General features: G+C 45.5%; 2 protein-coding genes across 3 annotated transcripts; both read right to left on the bottom strand.

Annotated features, from left to right (window-relative positions):
* Nucleotides 1-4213: 4213 nt before the first annotated feature.
* Nucleotides 4214-11938, bottom strand: RHBDL2 (rhomboid like 2). 2 transcript variants are annotated; one of them, XM_035119934.3, is made up of 8 exons: nt 11629-11938; nt 10991-11236; nt 9332-9483; nt 8552-8664; nt 7734-7834; nt 6841-6901; nt 5781-5842; nt 4214-4606 (listed from the first exon to the last, which is right to left on the bottom strand). In XM_035119934.3, the coding sequence occupies exons 2-8, from the start codon at nt 11213-11215 to the stop codon at nt 4424-4426; spliced, it is 897 nt and encodes a 298-aa protein (XP_034975825.1). In that variant the 5' UTR covers nt 11216-11236; nt 11629-11938; the 3' UTR covers nt 4214-4423. The 2 variants fall into 2 exon arrangements, with proteins under 2 accessions (XP_034975825.1, XP_034975826.1); XM_035119935.3 differs by having other exon boundaries at nt 4214-5673; nt 11629-11936.
* A 1184-nt stretch (nt 11939-13122) lies between these two features.
* On the bottom strand, nt 13123-23349 carry POLR2C (RNA polymerase II subunit C). The gene is made up of 9 exons (XM_035119936.3): nt 23228-23349; nt 21493-21542; nt 20464-20532; nt 19060-19112; nt 18219-18347; nt 17408-17459; nt 16447-16615; nt 15474-15548; nt 13123-14867 (listed from the first exon to the last, which is right to left on the bottom strand). The coding sequence occupies exons 1-9, from the start codon at nt 23311-23313 to the stop codon at nt 14723-14725; spliced, it is 828 nt and encodes a 275-aa protein (XP_034975827.1). The 5' UTR covers nt 23314-23349; the 3' UTR covers nt 13123-14722.
* Nucleotides 23350-23785: the final 436 nt, after the last annotated feature.

Here is a 23785-nt window from a genome sequence, read left to right as displayed (position 1 = left end):
TTATTCCATTTCCAAAAACAGGTAGCAAGAAACCCACAATCCACATTAAGGCCATATATTAGGCCAACCAGCATGTCACAAAATTGTGTGCGATCCTTTTGAGCTCTCCGGAACTCTTCATCACATGAGATGGTGAACAAAACAAGAGGCGGGAAACAGCTGGCAGGCACTGAAACCGTGGGGTGGAGCCTGCATTTTGTCACAGGGTGGAAAGTGGGATGGGGAAAGAAATGTTCGCATGAGGCTCTGCAGAGTTCATGTTGCCTTTGCTGTAGGAAAAATGTTCCCCATTGCCCTGCAGCAAAAGCTGTTGAATAATGATGGCTGGAATGGTGTATAGAGGAAGATATTCTGGCAGGACCAAATGTGGGCCAAGGAGACCAGTTTCAAATGTTACCTTCTCAGCCCACCAAATAACAAGGTGGGGGTGCATCTTGAATTCATCAAGGTTTTTTGAATCTTTAAATACTTGGTGTTTAACTGCTTTTCCTGATAATTTCATAGTTTTATTGTAAACTGCTTTCAGGTTTGGCTTGTTTGTTTGTTTTTGCAATCAAACAGTATATAAATTTTATGAAATAAATAATTAGTGTGAGCACCTTCAATTGATCCCCAAAATGAACTGGCAGCCCTTTGGGGCCAGTTGAAGTTTCCTAGTTGTCTTCAAGGGCAGCCATACATTACAGTAATCCAATCCGGAGGTAACCAGAGGCATGGAGTATTGTGGCGAAGTAATCTCTGTCCGAAAGGAACCATAGCTGGTGAACCGGCTGTAGATGAGAACCAGCACTCCTAGCCATCGAGGCAGCCTGGGCTTCAAGGGACAATGTAGAATAATAATGTTTCTATAGTGCTTTAAAGTGTCTAAAAAAACTCCACATGCTTCAAATCCTTCCAGTTCTCAGAAGATCTGGGCACAGTGAGGGGGGGGGGACTTTGTTCCAGGTCCAAAAGGCACTACTGCTGTAGCCTGCAACTGTGTTACCCTGAGCCCCTGGAAAGGAAGGGAAATTATGCTGTCTCTGTTTCTTTCCAGGCAGGTTCCCACAAAGTTCCCTGGGAGTAAAATGCAGTCTCTAACCCCCCGCCCCCCCCCAAAAAAATTCCCTGCCTGCAGCCTCTGGGAACAGTTTGTATTTGCAGCATCACAGCGGGCACAGCAAGGAGTAGCCTGCAAAAGCTGCTGGCTGATTTGTCCTTGACTGCCTCTATCAGTTACCCTGCTCACCTTCCACAAGAGAAAGACCCATCACCTGAAAGGAACAACAAACCCCATTTATTTTAATTGGGAGTGATTATTGATTAATAGGGTAATTAATTGAAGTACCAATTGATGTTGTGAAATGGATGTTCAATTCACAGCAGAAAACTCTGGGACAAAAGGAGTGGTTTTCTTTTTTTACGTGGGGTCTCAGGTGGGCTAGCCTGCCTGGTTCTTATGCAAGGTTTGCCTTCAGTGAAATGGGTTCTTGCCAGTAGTTTACTTTGTTTAGAGCAGGCACCCCCAAACTCGGCTCTCCAGCTGTTTCGGGACTACAATACCCATCATCCCTGACCACTGGTCCTATTAACTAGGGATGATGGGATTTGTAGTCCTAAAACAGCTGGAGGGCCAAGTTTGGGGATGCCTGGTTTAGAACATGCCAATAGAGTTAAGGGCCTAGTCCCATGAGATGTCCTGGCCACAGAAAATCCAGTTGACACCCTGGCAGCCTCCTCAGAGGGTAGGCTCCTATACTGTACAGGGCTTGGCTAGCTTGGTAAACGTATCCCACCATTTATTGCTTGTTTCTTCACATGGCAGATAACTAAGGCAGTGTCTTTTCTTTCACCCTCTGGAGTCCTCTCTCCTTGGAGCCTGTGCATTCTTTTCTTTGAAAGAGGAGGCAATCAATATGCATCTACGCAGCTTCTAAATGGGCCCACAGCGCAAGCAAGAAGGCTGTTGCTTTCTGGAAGAGAGCAATAACTAAACATGTTGCCAATATTTAAATCAGTTGGTTAGCTCGTTTCTTTTCACTGGTATTGAACAGTCCAGGGTGATCTGGATCAGACAGGCACACAATAATGGCATACAAAAATAATTAGCTTGTTTCCAATTACTAGCAAGCCAGGAGCACCTGTAATTCCTCCCACCTTATTAATTTGCACAATTTAAGGAACATATTGCAGAGGACAAGCAAACAACCAGATGGAGAGAGCTCCCAGCAGCGGATCAATATCATGTTCTGGCACTGAGTAGCAATCAATCGGTCACGTCCGATTTCATAGTTAAATGAAACGAGGCCCCGGTGCAGTCAAATCCTCTGTGCCAGCCTCTCCTTCACCACAGGCCTTTCAGCAACTGATTTCTCCCGGTTTTATATGCAGCTTCAGTAATTGAAGTTGGTCCATTGAATGACTCTTCCTCCACCCCGTTCCTTGAATTACCTACTTCTTGCTGAATAATTCTACTGGATCTGGCCTCTCCTTGTCATTCCAGGAAACAGATGTTCCCTGTTTTAGTATCTGTGTTTGCAGAGAGTCAGGAACCTCTTTTTGAGGTACAGTGAGGGACAGTCGTAGCTCAGGGGTATGCAGAGGGCCCAGGTTCAATCCCCAATATCTCCAGCCTGAGATTAACCTTATTGGCCAAGAGCAGCTCAGGAGACAGAGCTGAATACATTTTAAAAAGAACCTCAGGATAGTTGCTGCATAAAAATGGCTGGCTGGGGCAAAGGGGTTACTCCCTAAGTCCTCGGAAGTGCCTTCTGAATAACCCTGAGGGAACCCTGTTTGCTTAGAGCTTGCTGCCCTTTCCCTCCTGTCTATAAAAAGGACATGAGTCATTTATCCTTGCTCTGGCCAGGACCCCCTGACAGACCACTTGTAATTATCATATCCATTCCCCACATGAAAAGGCAGTGCTACAACCACTGAAGCTATTCCTGCAAACAGCCAATCTTCCAGAGTGCATTTTGTAACACACCCAGTTTTCTTCCCAAATATGCACCAACTTTCACATGTACAAAAAGGAGTTAGCAAAATGTTCCAAAGTTTACCAATTTCTACTGGCAATTCACAAAGAATGCCTGGTTAAAAGAGCCTAGCTTATTCATTAGTTGTAAGATCCAATAGCAAAAAGCTTTTCTTACCTAAAGTTGGCTTAACTTGCAGTGTTTTTATATTAAACTGGCTGTCTAAACATTTCAACGAACACACAATTTAAAAGCCAGTGGATTAATCTTGACATTGGTTCAGTTAACTCAAGACCCCAGCTATTTGTCACCTCTAATCTGCTACTTAGTGGGACAACAACTGAACCAGAATGAAGAACAGGTCACCTCTCCTGTTGCAGGGAAGTTTTGGCAAGTAATTAGAATACAGTGGTGCCTCGCTTAACAAATGCCCTGCTTAACGAAATTTTCGCTTAACGAAAGGATTTTTCGAGCGGAGATTGCCTCGCTAGACGAATTCGTTTTATGAAAAATTTGTCTAGCGAATCACGGTTTCCCATAGGAATGCATTGAAATTCAATTAATGCGTTCCTATGGGCAAAAAAGAATAAAAAAAAAATTCAATGCATTCCTATGGGATTCGCTAGACGAATTTTTCGTTATAAGAAAAGACCCATGGAACGAATTAAATTCGTCTAGCGAGGCACCACTGTAAATAGAAGGGACTTTCCTCATTCAACATCAGAGATTCTGTAACATTAACAGTTGTGTAGAAGGGGAATTTTGTTGTTCTCTAGTGCTGTTCTCTAGTGGGAACTTTAAAGTGGCAACAAAGCCACTATAATAACACTGCAACCCCCCCCCCAACCCGACAGAGTTGTTTCAGGAGGATACTGTGGTCAATGGTATAGAAAACCACTGAAAGGCTGGGAAGAATCCACAGGGAAGAACCTACCTACCCCTCTCTCGATAATCAATGAGAGCAACCAGAGCTGTTGCAGGCCTACAGCCAAACTGAAATGGGTCTAAATAATCTGCTTCATCCCCCACCCCACTGCCTTCCCCCAAAATTTCTATTTCTCTTGTATCTGTAGTCAGAACATGGCAGACTATCTGGACAGAATTGGGCAAAACTGATCTCTTTGATCTCAAGAAGGAAAGACATGATCACATGCAGGACCACTTGTGTCCAGAGAATGACAAGCTCATATATGAACAAAATATTATCATATTGTGCAAATGCTATGGCACAGCAAAATAATTCCAAACATAAGAAGTAATGAAAATGCATTGCAGTTTAATATTAAAATACAATAGAAATATTTTCAGAGCACTGAAGTGCAACATTTGAATTTTGCAAGATAGTGATTATTTTTAAAAACAACAACAACAAAAACCACTGTTGCAATGAAATATCACCCATAGAAAAGAAAATCACTTCATATTGTCCTTTCAAGCTTTGCCTAGCCATTGTCAGGTGACGTGTTCTATTGGTTTGCTGGTGAAAAAAACACATTGAACAATACAGCAAACACTACAAATGCCAAGTAAGCAATTATGCAGACCCAGAATCGAGGATCTTTAATGAAATTCTTATCAAAACAGCTGAATATGACATAGCCTATTGACATCCCAGCAAGGCCTCCGGCAATGTGGGCCACAAAGGAAACCTTAAGAGACAAAACAGAGACACTTAGCAGGTGTTCCACTTTAGGATGGAGGATCACGCAGCGATCATGACACAGAGGCTGCGAGTATAGTACAAATGAAGGTTAGAGCAGAATTGCCAGCAAGTGTTCTGCAGTATGTACTGTGGAAGTCGGGGGCTGCAAGCAGGAACAATGGCCCTAGTCAAGGACTTTGCAAGAAGAGCTCCCAAGAGCTCTAGCCCCTCTACCGACATGCTGCAGGCAAGAGAAACCCAGCATGCTATCCAGTGTAATAGGCCTCCCACCTTCTCTCCCCACTCCCCCAAATCCATTCTGGAGGATTGGGAGAACTCCCAGGACAACATGGGGGGAGAGGAGACTCCTGGCAAGGAGAAATGCTTGCACTGATGCAACGGGGGGGGGATATTAAATTCCTCCCGGGGAACCCACAAAAAAGGGGAACCAGCTGGAGACTGCAAGGATGGGGCAGGAGGACCCCACAACAAATGCTAGAGGGAGGCACCCACCTCAGAGTGAGCCCCACATGCCCCACCCCCACCCCCTAGTAGAAACTGCTTTTAGTTGTCTTGGTTGCTGCTGGAAGCCAGGTCTCCCTTCCTAGGCAGCTTTTCTGACTCCAGCTACAGAACCTTTCCCCCACCCCCCAGTTTGGATCAAGAGAACATGCTGGTTTCCTTCCAATGCATTGGCAGGCTGACTCAAGAGACCAATCATCCTTCCCACAGAGCATGCAGGTGAGAGCATTCCCCCAGAGCATTCGGCCCTATCTTCATGGACTCTCTTCCCACATGCAGCCACTTCTCTTCAGGCTTCCTCGCCCACCCGCTTTCCTCTGCAACCTGCAGCATGCAAAGTGCCCCTCAGCTTCCTTCCAGTGTTATTTGAAGCTCCAAAGCAGCCACTGGGCTGGACCCGCAGGATAGGCCTTTCTTCATTCTAACCCTGCTGCATAAGGTGCCAGAGAGGAAGAAGAGAGAGCACAAGAAGACTGCAGGTAAATCATACAATCACAAAGGCCAACAGCAGGAAGAGTGGAAGTACTCAGCCCTTGAAGGAAGGAGGAGCATCTGGTGAAGGGAAATAAGAGAATGCCAAGTTAGTTTCCCGAACCAGCAGAACGAAGCAGAAAAGCTGAGAGAGCCCGGTGAAATTCTGCCACAGGAAACACGCTTACCTGAGGCGCAGACTTATCAGGAATAAATCTTCTGTACAAAGCAAATCCCACGTCAGTTCCAACTAGGAAAACAAGACAAGTGGTCAGAAGGAAACTGGGCAAGGCCTCAAACACTTCTGAGCATCCACCCTGCCTATGACAGACTGCTCCCAGAGTGCCTGGGAACCACTGACAGGATAGTGGAGCACAAGGCCCACATTGACCCACTGGGTCAAGTCCTTAAGGGCCAAAATGTAGAAGAGGGCATCACCATTAAAAAATTTTTATACAAAGACATATTTTGGGAGTCTGGGAATGTCACAACAACTTTTTGGCCTCACAGAATCACAGCAGGGGGCCCCTAGGAATGGTAAGTAAGTGAGTATTTTTTTTAAAAAAAAAACACACACAAATTTGTGGGGGTAAAAAACCCCAATCTTTTGGCATCATCACAGTATCACCTATCGAAGCAGACATTGAAAGTAAATCTAAAACTAATTTTATAAATAAGTTTAAAGGGACAAATTTGAGAGGCCACAAAAATACTTTGCTATCATGATCACAGCAGGGATGGGGGTGGATGGGAGAAGACAGGGGGGGGGAAATAAATTTGTGATCATGGCACCACAAGTGAGGAAGCACATAAGAGCAATCTTTTTATATATAAATGACAAATTTTGGAAGTTGGTAGTGGTGGTGCAGACCATTGTAGATATAAGAAGAGCCTGAATTGTATGGCTCAGCCATAATTGCTATGCCTTAAAATGATTTTTACAGCCAAGTTAAGCAAGGGTCACCTTCTTTGAAAAGAAAACAGTCCACCAGACTTTGTTCTGCTTCCAAACTGTGGATGTTAACGTTGAATTACTGTATTAAATTGTTTTCCGTTAGACACTCTGATTTTCAGGGATAAAAGGCATGGTATTAAACAAATAAGGAGCTATGTAAATAAACTGTCACTTAAAAGAAGAACTGTAGGTATGTCAAAGTGAGCATGGGGCAGAAAAAAGAGGCTGACTTAGTAAAAGGGGTTACAGACAGGCAGAGAGATTAGATCAGAATGGGACACATTAAAAAATACCTATGAGGAGTATGGAGAGTAATCTGACAACTCCAAAGAGCGGAATCATTTCTCGGAAGTTCTGTAAAGAACAAAAACATTAAGAAATTTTTGAACAACCCCATACCTCTTAAGGGTGCTGTTGGATGGCCATCTGTCATGGCAGCTATAGCTGAGATTCCTGCATTGCAGAGGGTTGGACTAGATGACCCTTGGTGTTCCTTCCAACTCTATGTTTCTATGATTCAAATGTTACCTCACCACCACCACCACCACCACCACCAAAACACCTATTTTCTAAAGGGGAGAGAAGGTATGGGACTCCTGTATCTTTGAAACATCTGGGTGAGTCTGAGAGATGGGTCCTGGAGGTGTCTTGCATTTTCATACAATCATATTATTGGAAGGGACTTTGAAGGTGATTTAGTCCACTCCTCTGTTGAGGGCAGAGTCTGCAATGCAGGCTCTGCAACTACAAATGGCCCATCACCTCCTGGGGCAGCCTCTTCATCAGCTGACAACCTGTTGCCATTCAGGCATTTCTCCTGATTGCTCCCCTGCCATCTTTACCCCCCAAAGTTCTAGTCTCGTCCTCATAGAGCAAAAGAGAATGAGAGTCTGCTCCACCTTCTGCTTGATGGACCTTCAATTTTTTTGAGAGCTGCTCTTCTTAATCTTTCCTTTTCCAGGTTAAACATGTCCAGCTCTTTCAACTGTTCCTCACAGGGCTTTGGTTTGTAGAACTAAGTGCCTAAAAGAATTGTTTCCCCATAGAGCAAAGAGAGTTAGGATTAGGTTAGGCTTCGCACCCACAACAATACAGGTCTGGTCTACCTTTGAGTAGTTATATTTTTACTGATACCAACCCCAATTGAAAAAAAAAACTTCACTTGAATCCTGAGCAACCTCCTTACCACTAGAATATTCATGAAGTATCCTCCTATGAGAGCATAGACGCCTCCTGATGCTCCTACCAGGCCCTGGAGAGGATCACAGACTGAGCTTGCCAAGGAACCTGCAACAGTGGTGGGGAGAAGAGGATTGTGACAGGTTAATTACCGTATTGGCCTGAATATAAGCCTAAGTCACACCTTTAAAATTCAAGTGGGGAAGGGGAAAAACCTGAATATAAGCTGCTCCCTTAAAATTGGGTCACAGGCTGAAAATCACTGTGGTTGGTAGAATTGCAACTCCGAGCCAATTTAAGCCTTTGCAAGCCCGCAAAAGTTACTGTACAATCGCTAAAATCGCAAATCGCTATTCAATTGCTACAATTCCGCAGGCACTCATACCTGTAAATGGCAGATGAACAGTCTCAAGCTCGCAAATTGGCAATAAAACTTTTTTTTGTTCCATTTTACCGTATGTCTGTTTCAGCAGCGATATCGTAAAAGCCAGTTTTTGCAAGGTCGCAAATTCAAGCCATACTTTAACTTTTCACGGTCGGATTTGGGAAAAAAAAAGTGAGGCTTATATTCAGGCCAATATGGTAATAATGGCAATGCTGCCTTCAAGCACTTGGCCTAACAGGCCACGCTTCAGCATTAAGAAACTGGACATGCACCTGAAAGTCAAAGTGACCTTGCAAAACGCCACCCCTTGACTCATCCATCGCCCATCCTCATGCCTGTTGTCTTGTGCTCACAAGTGTCAACACTCAAGTCTGGCAGGTGCCCATAGAAAGAGGCACGACTATGTCGCTTGTTTTCCAATCGCTTCTCTTTGCACTCACCTGCAAGCACTCCTGCCATATAGACCAACCCAACTCTGTGACCTTTGTGAACCAGTTCTAGGGGGATCCCCAAGAGAAGCTGCAGGAAAAGGTTTCCTAAGATATGTTCAATGCTGCAGAGGAAAAGAGCACAGGGAGAAGATGAATCAGCACTTATGTTTATCTTGATTAGGACAAAAACAAAATCCACATTCAAGTGCTGGCGGCTATGTAACTACAGGTGCTGACACACACAGCCCTGGGCCATAAGGCAGTTTAGATCCAGATGAAAACTGAGACAAGGTCTCCAGCAAGGGAAAGACTTCAGGGACCCTGCTCCCCTTCTTTGTGGGGCACGCAACAAGTCACCCACTCAGTCACTTGTGCCAGAGGGCCAACATGGCTGCAAGAGAATGGGTGCTGCTCTAATGGCCAAGCCTCACGAAACTGGAAATCTTAAGCACATCATAGAAGGTGTACTGCTGTCTTGAGGCTTAGCTAGAGAAGCACCATTTTAGGAGAAAAGGGTACCCAGGCTACAACTATTCAGAAGATCCTGGTGACCACTGAAGAATATTCCATAACTCATCCCAGCTATAGCTTAACAGGTCTGGGATGCACATTCCAAACCAAACTCTTTTAGATGGGAATCATTTCTTAACTGCAGAGGGTTAAAAGCCTGTTGGATTCCACTGCGCTTTCCAAAGTTAACCGAGGCATTGATTACGTAGACCAGGATTTTTGTTTTATTTTTAACAGGCCAAGTCTTCTTCCCATCAATCAATGCAATGGGTTGCTTACCCAGCATGCACCAGCATGTAAGACAAGAATCTCCAGGCTTCCTTCCTTTTGTCAGGCCTGTAAATAAAAGGACTGTTCTGGTTGCTTTCCCAGTCTAGGGTGAGCCACTGACTCTGGGGCTTCGAAACCGCGTAATAAATGAACACGACCACCTAGAAAGAAACACAGAGAGAGTTGCAGTCTGACTCAGACTGGCTCAGGGAAACAATGGAAGAGCAGAGCAACTATTGCTGCCACATATCTCTCGCCCATATCTCAGAGTTGCCAGAACTTGGTGCATCCGAAAGTTTAGGAGCACAGAAAGTCTGCACCGAGGGCAAAGAGATAGAGGAGTCTTCCTTTATTCATTTTGCCTCTTTAATCATTTTCATTGATTTGTTACAAAAAGAAAAGTGCAAACATAACAAAAAGAAAGAAAACAAAGAATAAAATAATGTAACTCATGAAGCACCGGAGTCTGTAAGGACAAACGTCCAATCATCCGGCACAGCTCCAAAGGGATAATGAAGTATTAACTCATGCAAATGTTCCCTTTACAAATTTTAAACATTTATAAAAATAAAAGTAGTATTCACCTGTGAGTTTAATTATTATTTCGAATAAATGTTCTATGTTGCCTTAAAGGAGCCAGACATTTGCATATACTAGTGGCACTGAGTGACCACATGCCTCAATATTTGTCTTCCTTTATGGCAGGGCACTTGCTGCACATGCAGAGGGAACCTGGTTCAATTCCCAGAGAGGGCTGGGAAAAAACACCCTCTCTGAATCCCTGGAGAGCCACTGCTGCCAGTCAGTGTAGGCACTACTGAGGTAGATCGGACTATCATTACTTGGCATAAGGCAACTGCTGCCAGTGTTCTCCTATGAAATATCTGAGTATCTGCCTTGCTAAGCAGCCTTAGACAATATAACTTTTCTATACACACAACACTCTCTGTGGACTAGAGGAACCCTGGCAGTCTGATTTCCGAGCTCTTTTCCAATGCAGACTGGAAAGAAACCTGCAATTCTTCAGCAGCAGTAAGTTTTCGGATGGGTATGTGTTGTTTCAGAACCTCATTGGACCATTTCTAGTTTAAATACATTCACACAATTCATCCAAAGTCATGTAAACTGAGATCAGCAAAGCAAAATGTTTACTCCCCGTTTAGAGGCAGTAGTATTTCTATTGTCAATTAACTGACACTTAACTTGAAATGAACTTTATATGCTCATAAAAGATCATGTAAATATGCACATAGGAAGAAAGTAAGAATCCCTGCACAATGAAAGGTAGCAGTCATTTTTATTGAGGATGGAGGACTGCTTTTCCTTGACACACTAGCTTTCCTAGTGCAAGGTTCCTGACAAGGCAGAGAATTCATTTCAGCCATCCCATCCTTGCATTCAGAAATCCTATACTGTACTGTAATCTCATGAAAGCTTTTTTTTTTGTATATTGACAGCTAGGTGAGCACCAAGTAACTGAATAGGGAGTGGGAACACTTTACTCATGACTGCAAATGAGACCACATATTCAAAGTGTCACACACACACAGGGAAGAAGGCATCCTGGACTATTACACTGCCATCCTAAATTGTGAAAAATAGGTTGGAATTTTAGGGGGGGGCGGTACTAAGGAAGAGTTTTGAACATTTCCTGGGAGAGCTCCATACCTCAGCCACGCTGATGCCCAGGATGAAGAGGGGCGGCGGGATGCAGTTCGCTCTCTCCAGATAGGTGGCCCGGGAATCCTCCGGGAGCATCCACTTGGACACCGTGGCGTGGAGGCCGTCGCAGCTCAGGCAGGCCGCACGATTCCGGCCTTCCTCCTCGCCCTTTTCTTCCTCCTGGGACCGGGCTTCCCGCTCCTCCTCGGCGCGCAGGCTCTCCAGCTCCATAGCGCCCGCCGCAGCCTGTTCCTGCCGAACAGGGAAGAAGAGGCGGGTCCCGTCAGAGAGCTTCGCCCTACGGTGCCCAACCCCAAGCCCGCCCCGTCCAAATCACAGCTCGGAACTGGGCTCGCAGAGCGCGCCGTGGCCAGAGCGCATGGGGCTGCGCGGCGCCAGGCTGCAGGAACAGCGAGCCGAGGCAGTGCGCGGGGACCCCGTCTGAAGCAGTCGCCACCGCCACCTCCGCTTCTCGCAGAAGCCCGGGACGTGGCTGTCTGATCGCCCACCGCCGCTGCCGTCGCGAAGGGCGCGCGGCTAGCGGGATCCCCCAGAGGGCGCTCCGAGGCTGGACGGAAGGTGTCTCCGGAGGAGGCAGGCAGGGCAGCAATCCACCGGCGGCGGCGGCCCCGACGAGCGCCCACCTGGAGTCGGACGCGGCGCGGAAGCAGCACGAAAGGGCGGGCCGCGAAGACGGAGAGGAGGCAGCCGCGCTCGCTAGCTCTCGAAGCCGGGGTTGGCGCGCAGGAGGAGTCGCGATCTGGGCCAGGCGGGGAGAAGGCAGGCAGGCGAAGCCGGCTCCGCCCTAGGGGGTCCCACTCCCAGCCAGGCAGAAAGGGAGCGTCTGCGAGTCCCTCCCTAGGGCAGTTAGACTGGTTTCCTCCCTACAGTGCTTCCGCCCGCAGGTGAAGACAAGCTTTGGGGAACTGACTGGTGCCCTGCTGTTTTTGTTGTGATTGGGTGCTTGTCCCCGCCCCTCCGCCCGTGTTTTCAGCAGTTCTTGTTTTAGCTGTCAGCTGCCTCGAGTCCCTGCCAGGGGAAAAAAGTGGGGCATACTGTAAATAAATAAATATTACTATAGCACACTGGGGTGGGAGTCGTGAATCATGGCGCAAGGCAGGGATCCTCTGGGTATTTAGACAGAAAGAATGGTAAAGGCAACAGCAGCAGCAACAAAAGTGCGTATCTGTTATCAACATGTGGGGCTGCCACTGATCTTTATGGACCTATGGATTTTTACGGTTGGTTCCCTCCAAAGTGACTCAAATCACAGATCACACATCCTTACAATGAATTGCACCTCAGAAGCCATGGATCCCGCAATGTGTTGTGTCACGTGTCACGGACGCTCAGAAATTTTATACAGGATACTCCCAGAAGTCATCATGCTCACAAACTGAGCAATAAAACCCACTTCATGGTGCTGCCATGGTGCAAAAACGTGAATCCAGATCATGGATCCTCTGGAATTTTTATAGGGAAATCCTACAAAACAACTGTCCACTCCTTAACACTCCTAGATCAAAATATTGCAGCACAAAACCCCACCACAGATTTAGGGATTCACTGCCCTGCAAAACATAAATTCAAGCCATAGATCCTTGTGAATTTATGTGATTTTTACATGCTTTCCCCCCAAACCATGATGAAATCAGAGATTCTATCCACATACTAAACTGTGAAAAATCACAGCTGCTATGGAGCAGAGAACTATGAAAGGTATCTAGTGTAGTACTAAGTAGCTTGTTCCTGTAATGGAAGGATTTTTTCTGAGGCAACTGAACTCCCCCCTGAATCTGTTTGAGGGCTCCCCACCCTCTGGAACAGAACTAGGATAGGCATGCTGCAAAGGGGTGAGGAAGGAAAGGGGGAAATTCCATTGCTGAAGTGTAATGGAACTGCTTTGAGTTTTTTTTTCTAAAAGCGGCATATAAATTTTATGAAATTTTAAAAATGCACTCACGGAGTAACTCATTTGCAATTGAGTTAAAATTTCCTTTCCCTTCTCATTTTCTTTGTATTCAGTTCCAGATTTTGGGGGGGCAGGCAGTTAATGTAACAATATTTTTTTTTCAAAAATAGTGTGTTTTAAACTCATTGGGCATTACTCAGTATAAATTAAAATATTTAGGCATATATATCCAGAAATATGAACAGTTTATTACTGCATACTGCAAAACATAAATAGGTGGAAATGAGAGAATTATACTATATTGGACATTTTGGCTATTACTAAAATGATCATTCTCCTCAAATCAACAGATCCCCCCTTGCTGCTACATGCAAGAGGTAAAGGGTGTCAACTTACAGAATCACTTCTATGATAACAAAGAACGGGTACCTGATTGCCACTCAAGGAATGATTTTTACTTTGCTTCAGCATTCATCAAACAAAGCAAGGATGCCCTCTAGTGAGCATTTACAATAGCACAACTCATCAGGTAGGTAGACCTCAGTAGCATCCTTAAAAGAACCAAGGGACCATTTGGGACACACTAATGGACGTGACCTGCCCTTGCAGAACTCACAATATAAATAAGAGAAGCAGAGAATCCTGGAGTTTAAAGCAACCAGCAGCCCTCCTGCCGCTCCACACTCCCAAATTCTTATCAGGATGGTCCCCCATCCCAGCAGAGCTAATTTGAGGGTGAAACGGAGAGGAGGGGGAAGTTCCCCCTCTCCCTTGCACTCCTGGTACACAACCTTCGTCTGAGGATTAGGGTTCTTTAAACCATACTGCAACCATTCTGAAGCCTGGGGGCTTCTCACCTGAGATTCTCAAGCTTCACATTTCACTACACATTTTCATAGGGGTGTTTTAGTGTTTGGGAGGAAGGGCAGGATAAAGATGGCGCAAGCAATGGAAGTCTATTATGCACCCGCAGAGTCATTCCCACTTCGCAAATAGAAAGGGAATGGGGAAGAGAAGGGCGTGTAAATTCTTGTTAAGTTTTAACAAGAATGCTCGTCATTTTCCCAGCTTCCTCTTGTTCTGCAACAGGGCTAGAACCGTGTTGTTTTTCTAAAACTTTTGCTCAAGCTACTAGATTCCTGCATTAGAAGTTAGTTTTATATTCTGAGCTTTGCTTTCCAGACCTCCCTGGTCATAAAAACTGCTGAAACGGAAATTGTCAGAGCGACAATCTGCAACCTTCATTAATTTAATGTTGGCTGGAAAGAAATCAGTGCTTTGACATCTCCTTCCCAAGGCATCAGACAAGCTTTCACACATGGTTAAGCAGGGGGGGAAAGGATTTTTTTTTAATTCCAAAAAGTAATAAATGCAAATGCTATCAAACAACAGTCGCGTAACCTGTACATCTGCTAGGCAGGGGAAGTTTGTTTCAAAAGCCCAGGCAGGGCAAGAACCGAAGGCAAACTGTGCTGTTGGGAGGAAAAGTGGAGGATGGCCTTGTGCACAACCTTGTTCCCAATGCACACTGGAAAATGAGGAGAAGAAAGGAAATAGTTCTCTGTAGGGAAAATGGAAGCATCAGCCTTCCCCCCAGCTTGGTGCCCTCCAGCTGTTTTGGACTACAACTCCCATCATCTCTGACCATCAGTTATGCTGGCTGGGGCTGATGGAAGTTGCAGACCAAAGCAGCAGGAGACACATCAACAGACAGTCTTTCTCAGAGTCTGGTCTTGCCTTCCAGCCTCTGTCTCCATGCCAACAGTCTCTTGACTAACATTGCAAGTGTCTCAGGAACTGGTGCTACTCTGGGGGATGGAGAAGACTCAGTTTATGGTCAGCACATCGCTCTGGATCTCATGGCTCAGCTGGGTTTGGAGATCGCTTAGTTTCTTCTTCAAGCCAGACAAAGCAGAGAGGACGATGGTCTCAGGACGCAGGGAGCCACAGGACTCTACGTTGTAGTAAAACCTGAGAGGATAAAGAGGCCAGAGATGTTTTCAGAGAGAGATGCTCTTTGCTCGTTCCCCAGCACACAGTAAGGAAAACTCAAGAGAACTATCTTCATGGCATAGCTTATTAAAAGAAGGATGCAGTGGAACTCAGTTGTTTGTGAATGTCTAAAAGTGCTTCAGTTTTCCATGGAGGCTGATGACAGTCACTCACCAGGGAAGAAGAGGTGCTCTGGGTTATGCTGGGAATGTATACACAGTCAGACCATTAGTCCCAGCTCAACATTATCCAAAGTAGACTGGAAGCAGCTCTCCAGGATTTAAGATAAAGGACATTCCAAGTCCTATCTAGAGATGAACCTGCATGCAAATGAGGTTCTCCACCACTGAGCTACGGCTATAACACAATATTCAACATACAGATAATAGATCTATGTAGACAAAGTGGATAGAGAAAAGCTTTACTCCTTCTCTTGTAACAATAGAACTTGGGGATTCAGGATAAAAGAAAATACTTCATACAGCACATACTTAAACTGTGGAACTTGCTGTTACAAGATGTAGAGGGCAAAATAATGTCACACATACACACATCCAGGTGCTGGTAAGATATCAAACTCCTCACCTCTCTGGCTTTCCATTGGGATCATATGGAGCCTGGGCTTCATCTTCATCAATTTCAGAGTATTCACTCTTTGGCCTAGAACAGAGACAGAACATTTCCAGAAATTTTGAATCCATAGGGAGAAAACAAACTACCCCTCATCCCATAAATATTGGGAAAAATAGGGGGAAATGCAATACTAAATTTGTTCAGCACATTTTACAGTTTTTAGTGATTTAACCTTGCATTTATCTCTCACCTTGATTGCAAACAGAAAATGACAGATCAGGGCAACCAGCAGGAAGACAGCTCCCCATCCCCATTTTGGGGCATCTTTGTGTGGATGTGTAAAAATTTAATCCACAGGGCTTGCCAATCTCTGTTTCTTCCGCATAACGTTAGATGTAAAGTTCGCAATATACCCTAAACTGTTTGCTTTCATTTGAACTAGAGATACAGTGGGGAGGAAGAGTTTGATTTGTGTTTTAACATGAATTTGTTACTCCCTACAACAGTTTGGGAACTGAATCACAAAAAAATTGCACCTCTCCAAATTTTGTGATGCAGTTTTTGAACCAAAATCCATGTACAATAATGCTTTTATCAGCATAAAGTGTGCATAAAAATGCATATTTGTACAGTGGCCCCCAAACTTCCCCCAACCCCTCATAGACCACTTGAAAACTGCTGAAGGTCTTGGCAGACCACTCAATGACCTTCCCACCTGTTTTAGCAATTGTAATGTGCTGTGCCAGATAATATATGACATTTAATTGTATTTTTACAAACATGTTATAATCCACCTGAATGAAGTGGTCCCAGTTTGAGAAACTGGAACATTGCATGGGGAAAGATGTGAATTAGGTGTTAAAATGCTGATGAACATCCTTCAGAACTTTTTAAAATAACAATGTAGTAAGAGTAGAAAAACAAGAACCAGAAGTTGACAGCTTTGTGTCTTCCCCACTTGAACCGCCTCTTTATGGAAACCTACCATTCCTCTGGTTTAGGGTAGACGGTGTGTCGCAGGGCGTTATCTGGGTCGTACTCAAAGGCCACTCCTGCTGTGGGGTTCCACTTGGCATGCTCCTTGCCAAACCCCTTCTTGGCATACGCTCGCAGCCTCAGTTCCTGGCCTTTCCGTAACTTAACAATGAGGATGTCTAGAAGAAGAACACACACAGAGATACACTGGTGAAGAGGTGTAAAACAGCTGTGATGCTTTGTACCTTCAAAATCACCTCTCACCACAAGCCCAAATGGGGGTGTATTATCATGGGGCTGCTGGGGCAGGGATATTGGCATCTAGTTCAAGGACGCTCCCTCAATACCAACAGTTGTGCTGCTCACGCAAAGGTGGGAGGGGACCTACATGGACCATTTCGCATCCCATGTTGGACCATCATGGACCTACATGGACCATCTCGCATCCCATGTTGAGTAACACAGCCTTGGGTCTCAAAGGCTATGTGACTGGGTACAATCAGGACCGTCTTAAGCCTATCTGTCGCCCTGGTACGAAGATCGCTCCGGCCCCCCACCCCGTTTTCCAGCGCGGCTGCTGCGGGTTCAGCAGCGTGGCGCCCACCTGGCGGCCCGGCGCCCTGCAGCCTTACCGTAGGGCCGGCCCTGGGTACAATCCAGGAAGAATTAAACAAAGAGGTCTAGTTTGAGCAGAGAATCCAGCTCTGTTCAGGCATTATTCCTGGACAGGGTATCCGATCTTCATGTTTCCCTACTCATATATGCGCATATGGATGCTGGGAATGGAACTCCCCCTCCCTACACCTTACACAGCTTGCTTCTCATGCAACAGATCTTCTCTTAAACCGAGTTTTCCATAATGTGCAGGTGAATATGTCTAGAGAAAACATACACAATTGTACCTGAATAGAGATAAAATACAATCACATTGCTAACTCTGCCTGTAGATTGACTTTGGTTTGGGTACCTACCATCCTGTTCAACGTAGTCATTAGGGTCATTATCTCTGCTCCTGGACGTCACCTGTGTGGAGCCAAAAGAGAAGAGGTCACGGGAAGACAGTTTGCATCTTCTGAACTTAAATACTGAGTTCCTCACATAAATACAAGGACTGCAGAGTTGGATCAGAATACCACTAGATCCCAATCTGCTTTTCGCCCACCCTGACTTAGGAGCATAGGAAGCTTCCTTATAATGAGGTCATTCTAACTCATTATTGTTTACATTGACTGGCAGCTCTCCAGGCTTTCAGACCTCTCCAGGGTTCTTTCCTAGCCATACCTAGAGATACCGCTGGGGTTTGAACCAGGGGCCTTCTGCAAGCAAAGCAGGTGCTCTACCACCGAGTTACAGCCCTGGTGTATAAGGCATCAGGCGTCATATACATACAGGTCCTGCTGTCCACCTGCTCTATCAATCAGAAAGCGGGAGACACTGGACAAATTGGATCAGATGAATCAGAAAGCGGGAGACATTGGGCAAATCAGTTTTTCCCCCTTTGTTGGTTGGCTGCAGCCATTTCAGGAAGAAACCATTGAAAAATGGAGAGATATTGGAAAAAATCCAGATTAGAAATATTGACATAGGAAATCATGGACTAGTTATGCAAATGGTTGCCAAATGAATGGAAACTGCATGTACAGCATTTTGGGGTACCTTTGAGGCATTGTCCTCTCTTATTCCTCCACTGGTGCTCTGCTACATTTCTTCACTTTTATTTGTACAGTACAAAAAAAACAATTAAGAGACTTTGCAGAGATAGAACAGGAAATTTGTACTGACTGGTATAACTCGGGGGTTGTTGGAGATGAGGTCACGTGATGTGACGTGGCGGGTCTGGTCTTCATTGCATCGGACATCGAGAGTGAACTCCACCGAGCACTCAGGACAAAATTCATCACAGGTGCAATCCTGAAGGGACGGGAAGAATAGCAGGACAGGATGGTGCAACTGCAACTCAAAACATCTCCCACTAAATCAGTAATGCTGCTACTCTCCCACCCCAAGAACTAGAACACAGGAACATCAACTGAACCCCTGAAGTGGATCAGAGCCAACGACCCATCTTGTCCAGCATCCTGTTCCTACTATGGGAAGATGAAAGGTGCCCAAGAGGGCAACAGACCCCCTCCTGTTCACAATTCCCAGAAAATGACCATTTAGCGAAATGGGAAGTGGGCAGAACCATGCGCATCAGCTTCCTTGGAGGAAAATTGGGATATAAATGTACTACTACTAATAAGAAAATGGCGTGGAAATGAACTGGCAGATATAATGTTTGCTTGACACCACATGGTCTTATTTCGCCACAAACTAATCAGAATTAATGTTCAACCAATGGCCGAGGTCATCTAATCTTGCTGCAAATTTTTGTGCAAGCAAATCAGGATGACGGTTTGATATACTGGTTGTCTGCAAGTAAGCAAGGAATTACAAACAAGACCCGCCTGGATCCTTTCTGGCTTCCCTGGTGGCCAACACAGGAGCAAAAGAGATGTGAAGGAAGTGGTCCATGAGAGGCCCCTTTGAAGTGGTGAGGGAGGCCTTTGGCCCTCTGTCTCTGACTCCCTTTCCACAGTGATCCTCCAAGAAATCTAGTTTGCTGACTAGGGTCAAGACTCACCCGAGAATACTGCAGCTTATCAACAACATCATCACTGGTAAGTGGGATCAAACCTAAGAAGGAAATGAGTGAAAACAGCAATGTGAGGGTTGGAAGGCAGGCAGCCAGTCAGCACCAACAAACAGTTTCCTGTTCAAATTTCAGACACTAGAGTAACTTTTGTGGCTCACAGTATCCTGGAGGTAAAAAAAAGGAAATGGCCCCAAAGACAAGGATGGGGTGGGTGGGGAAACAAACCTCAACAAGGTACTGAAAAAACATCAGATGGAACTTAATAAAATAGTGAAATGCCTAATACATCTCATTTTATTAAAATTTGGGGCCCGTCTCTTTTTGGGGAAAGATCACAGTATCCAAAAGGGGTGGGGGGCGGGGAGAAGATAGAATAGAACCCCCCCCCCAAGATGCAGGAGAAACTTAAGAGCTAATTTAGCTGTATGGAAAAACTGGCACACCAAACCAGCCCTTCCAAACCCTGCATTCATTCCTCTCTTTTTTCACTCGGTAGCAAATTTTTCACTTGGTAGCAAATTGTATAACAATGACAGGCTGGTGGTATTCTAAAATTGGGAAGCTGCTGGCTTATATGGATGAAAGATTTCTATGAAAATATGAAGCATTAACAGGGCTTGAGCTACAAGCAAATCTACGGAAATTACATACAGCCAGATCAATATATGTCAAGTCTTACTCTGAAACCACCTGAAACCTTGGGGAAGGCAAGCTGCTCAACCCTTAATTTGATGGCTGACGGCCACTCAAATCAGTATAGCAAGATATTGGAGATCCCTAACGACTGCTTTTATGGAGATTTGATCAACAACTTTGGGAATGAGCACTTATGAAAAAGCTAATGCAAGTCAATCAAGAGAAAAAGGAAAACAATCTGGTAACTTTTATGCAGCTTGGTTTAAATGTATTGTTTTTGCAACAATTAAAATGCACAGGGATTTATGGAGAGACACTTTTAATTCCTTTTGCTGAAGGAATTATGATTTCTAAATAACAAAACAGCGTGCCTCTCTTCCTTGTTTCTTTATGGACCTTATTGTATCTCATTGATTATATCTGGAAAATAGTAATTAAAAAAAGAGGCAAGAGAAAGAGGCAATGGGATGAACGGAGTTATAGTTCAGCATTTGGAGGGCATCACATTGGCGAACTGTGCAACCGCTGTACAATATTTTAAAAGTTTGTGTGCTTTATAAGTGACAAGTAAAAAAACAATAGGCACATGAACCTCATGAAGTGGACTCTGGACCGCAAAAGCACCTACCATAATACACTTGCTAGTCTTTAAGACACTACAAGACTTGCTGCACCACAGCTAATGCTGCCCCTCTTTAAAGAGTAATGAGGGGTTGTATTTTTTGTTTTCCTTCATTCCAACTTCTGCGTACTCACCCAGCCTGTGTGCAATGAACTCATCATGGAGTACAGAGGAGTTGGCGTCTATCTGGACCCAGTCTATGGCTGCAAACAAGACAGTAAGAACCCAAAATGAGAAAATACTTTTTCACCCACCAACGGTAAGAGAATGTGGGCTCTGAGGCACGTCTACACTTCAAACTAGGCTTCTCCCCAGGCGCTCTCCATACGATTCGGATTACAATTTCTGTCAGCTCCAGACAGTACAGCTACATGATGCTGGGGCTGATGGGAGTTGTGTGGGCTATGACAAACCTTAATTGGTTTGGTTCTAAAGGGTGGCCCCAAGTTCCTTTGAGAACTGCAGACTGGGGTGATGCTGAAAATATTCTGCTAGAGACCTGGAATATCCTTAGAGGACTACAGTTCCGGAGGGCCTTGAGAGAAGCCTTGGCAGTCCATTTTAGTACAGAGCTGAAAATGTCAATGCTATTAAGAGAAGCATGCGAAAGCACAACTTTTTCTAAGTAATACATTCAAATCTAGGTTACTGACCAGGATGAATAATATTTTTTGCTCTTTCCTTGCAAGAGAGCTTGAAAATTGGGGTCTTGGTGGACCACTTAAATGCCCCCTTCAGAGCCAGCATACTCAAAAACAGTGCTGCATTTTGAAGACCACTAAGAAGCCCCAGACCAAGCTCTGGAAAAGAACCCCTTTAAATTTTATTCTTTGGGATGGCGGAATTAATTAGCATCCTGCACCAGTACCATAATGTGAAAATCATGGTCTCTAAGCCAGGACTTTGTTAGTCTGTTTGATAAATCCAACCCTGGGAAAAACTGCCTCAATCTCCAGTGTCAGGGAAGGGGGAAATCAAGTGCAAGGCCAAGTTCAGATCTCTCAACCTTTCTGTGGACTACCTGAGTGCAGCTTGCGGACCACAATATCTGAAATAGGACAGAATTGTGTGTGTATGATGTGTGTGCATGCACACCAGCATCTTTGATCAGCCTAGCAATATAATATCTTGCAAGAAGAGACAAAATATAAAATGGGAAATACCTATGATGGGAACTTCAGCAATGAAGACTCTCCTGATGGAATTCGCTACTCTAGAATAGAAAAAAAAAACCACAAAGTGTTTATACGAACTGAATTGTATTTCTGAACCATTTGTGTGAAGTTATGAGCCCCCTTCTTAGCTCGTGCTTTGCGAACTATTTCTGAAGTGCCTTGGGTACAATCTCCCTCTAAAACTCTGCTATGGATCAGAGCCCTGAGACAAGGCAGCCAGGGCAAAAGAACCACGACCAGGCCATGGAGGAGAACACAGAGAATCATTTTTCAATGCAACCGAGGAGCCTAAAGTGGAGCCGGGGGGGGGGGCAGTTTGAAGAGGAAAACCCCAAGTCGTGTTGAGGAAAACAGGTCATTTAAGACTCAGTAGCACAGTGTAGACTTAATGGGAAATGATGACTGGGTCAATTTCAGAGGAAACCAATAGTCCTTTCCTGCTTGGTATTTTAGGGATGCACAGGATGTGTGCATGTGTTTCTAAGTGTTATCTGCCCAAAATGCTACTCTCCAGAGTCTTCCTCATCCAAGGCTTATGCATGCATATGATCACTAATGTGCCCAATAGCATAGACTCTGGTATGTTACACATAGCAGCTGGTGACAGATTCATTCTGAACTGTTTTTTTAATATTCTATAGAACAATTACATAGTTAGAGATGCTACAGATATTGTTAGCATCTCTTTAACCAGAAGAACAAGCACTTGCATTGCCAAGCATCCTGTTCTCAGTGGCCAACCAGATGCCCCAACCAGAAACCCACAAACAGGACCAGAACACAACAGCCCTCTCTCCTCCTGTAGTTTCCAGCAACTGGTATTCAGAAGCACTGCTGCAGAGCATAGCCACTGCAGGTAGCAGCCATCAACAACCCTTTCCTCTATGAATCTATCTTCTTTGAAAGTCATCCAAGTTGGTAGCCATCACTGCCTCCCGTGGGAGTTTAACTATGCGCTTGCCTGAAGGACTTTCCTTCATCCGTCCTGAACCTTCCAACATTCAGCATCACTGAATGTCCACATGTTCTAGTGTTATGCGGACTTTCTACGGCATCTATAACTTTATAAACTTCCATCATGTCCTGGCCTTCCTCGCCTTTTCTCTAACCTAAAAAGCCCCATAATGCTGTAACCTGTTGAATGTGGGATAACTTCAGGGCAGATAAATGACTTTTTCACACAGCACAGTTAAACAGTGGCATTCTCTCCCACAAGACATGGTGAGGGCCAGCAACTTGGATGGCTTTAAAATTCATGAGGTCTATGACCAGGGCCGGATTTAGGTTTGATGAGGCCCTAAGCTACCGAAGGTAATGGGGCCCTTTATATATCCAGCTATATATCCTTTATATATTCAGCTATATCTAGCTTATACGTAAATCCGGCACAATAAATTCACGGCTACTACCCCCAACATCCACGCGCTGCGCCCCCACCCCCCGCGGGAGGCCAGAGCCCCCTGAATCCTGAACATCCCCAGGCGGAGAAGAGTGCTCTCTCTGGCCCTGCTCTCGGGCTTCCCACTGTGGGATGTGGCTGCTAGACTAGCTGCGCCCCTTTGTTCTGAGCCGCCAAAGCTCTTTTCTCTTCGATATGCATGCAGTGAGTCGAGGGCGGGGGATCAAGGCGCGCAGAGGGCTGGCAACGCGGCCAGAGAGGAACCCGCCCGGAGGAGGCTTGTGGAGGCCCGACCCCACGCCCGTAGCCCCCGCCTGCCCTCACGCCAGGTCGGTGTTCTCGATGATGAACTTGACGTTCTCGTCGCTGAGCTCCGTGATGCGCACCGTCGGCTGGTTGGCGTAAGGCATGGCGGGGCCGCCCGGCAGGAGCACCAGGACCTGGAGGAGGAGCAGCGGGTACAATTCCCCGACGCCTCCTTCCTGGGAGAGGCTCAGCCCAGCGCCGGCTCACGGTTCCTCGCTCGCCCCCCAGCGACCCGGAGGACCCGGCCTGGGCGGTTGCCTTGTGGCCGCTGTTCCCTCCTTCTCTCTGTAATTCTGGTGGGCCTTGGTCTGATCTTTGCTCTCCCCCGCAAGCCAGGGGATGTTTCCCTTGCCTGGATACGTGGGGTTGTGGTTGTTGTTGCTGCTGCTGCTGCTGCTGCTGCTTCTCCTCCTTAATCTGCACATGTGACACAAACTCTGTCAATAATCACATTGGCTGCGTATTTATAAGCACCTTGGAGTGCTTCAGTTGTTGTCCTCATATTTATATCCCACCTTTCCTCCCAGTGCAGCTTGCATTAAAAGCATCACACAATAAAACACAATTTCGGTAACA

This window comes from Zootoca vivipara, chromosome 6, assembly GCF_965207765.1.
Source record: "Zootoca vivipara chromosome 6, rZooViv2.hap1.1, whole genome shotgun sequence".
Classification (NCBI taxonomy): Eukaryota; Metazoa; Chordata; class Lepidosauria; order Squamata; family Lacertidae; genus Zootoca; species Zootoca vivipara.
The sequence above is the reverse complement of the archived record's forward strand: the minus strand, read 5'-3'. Positions and strand labels throughout refer to the sequence as shown.

What these genes read in the sequence shown, in the direction of transcription:
- RHBDL2 (XM_035119934.3), bottom strand. Translation starts at nt 11,215, where the DNA reads ATGGAGCTGGAGAGCCTGCGCGCCGAGGAGGAGCGGGAAGCCCGGTCC. An exon ending in TACATGCTGGTGCATGCTGG is followed by an intron (nt 8,665 to 9,331) that starts GTAAGCAACCCA and finishes TTTCCTCTGCAG; the next exon opens with CATTGAACATATCTTAGGAA. An exon ending in TATGGCAGGAGTGCTTGCAG is followed by an intron (nt 7,835 to 8,551) that starts GTGAGTGCAAAG and finishes CCACTGTTGCAG; the next exon opens with GTTCCTTGGCAAGCTCAGTC.
- POLR2C (XM_035119936.3), bottom strand. Translation starts at nt 23,313, where the DNA reads ATGCCTTACGCCAACCAGCCGACGGTGCGCATCACGGAGCTCAGCGAC. An exon ending in ATAAGCTGCAGTATTCTCGG is followed by an intron (nt 18,348 to 19,059) that starts GTGAGTCTTGAC and finishes CCGTCCCTTCAG; the next exon opens with GATTGCACCTGTGATGAATT. An exon ending in CCCAATGGAAAGCCAGAGAG is followed by an intron (nt 14,868 to 15,473) that starts GTGAGGAGTTTG and finishes TTATCCTCTCAG; the next exon opens with GTTTTACTACAACGTAGAGT.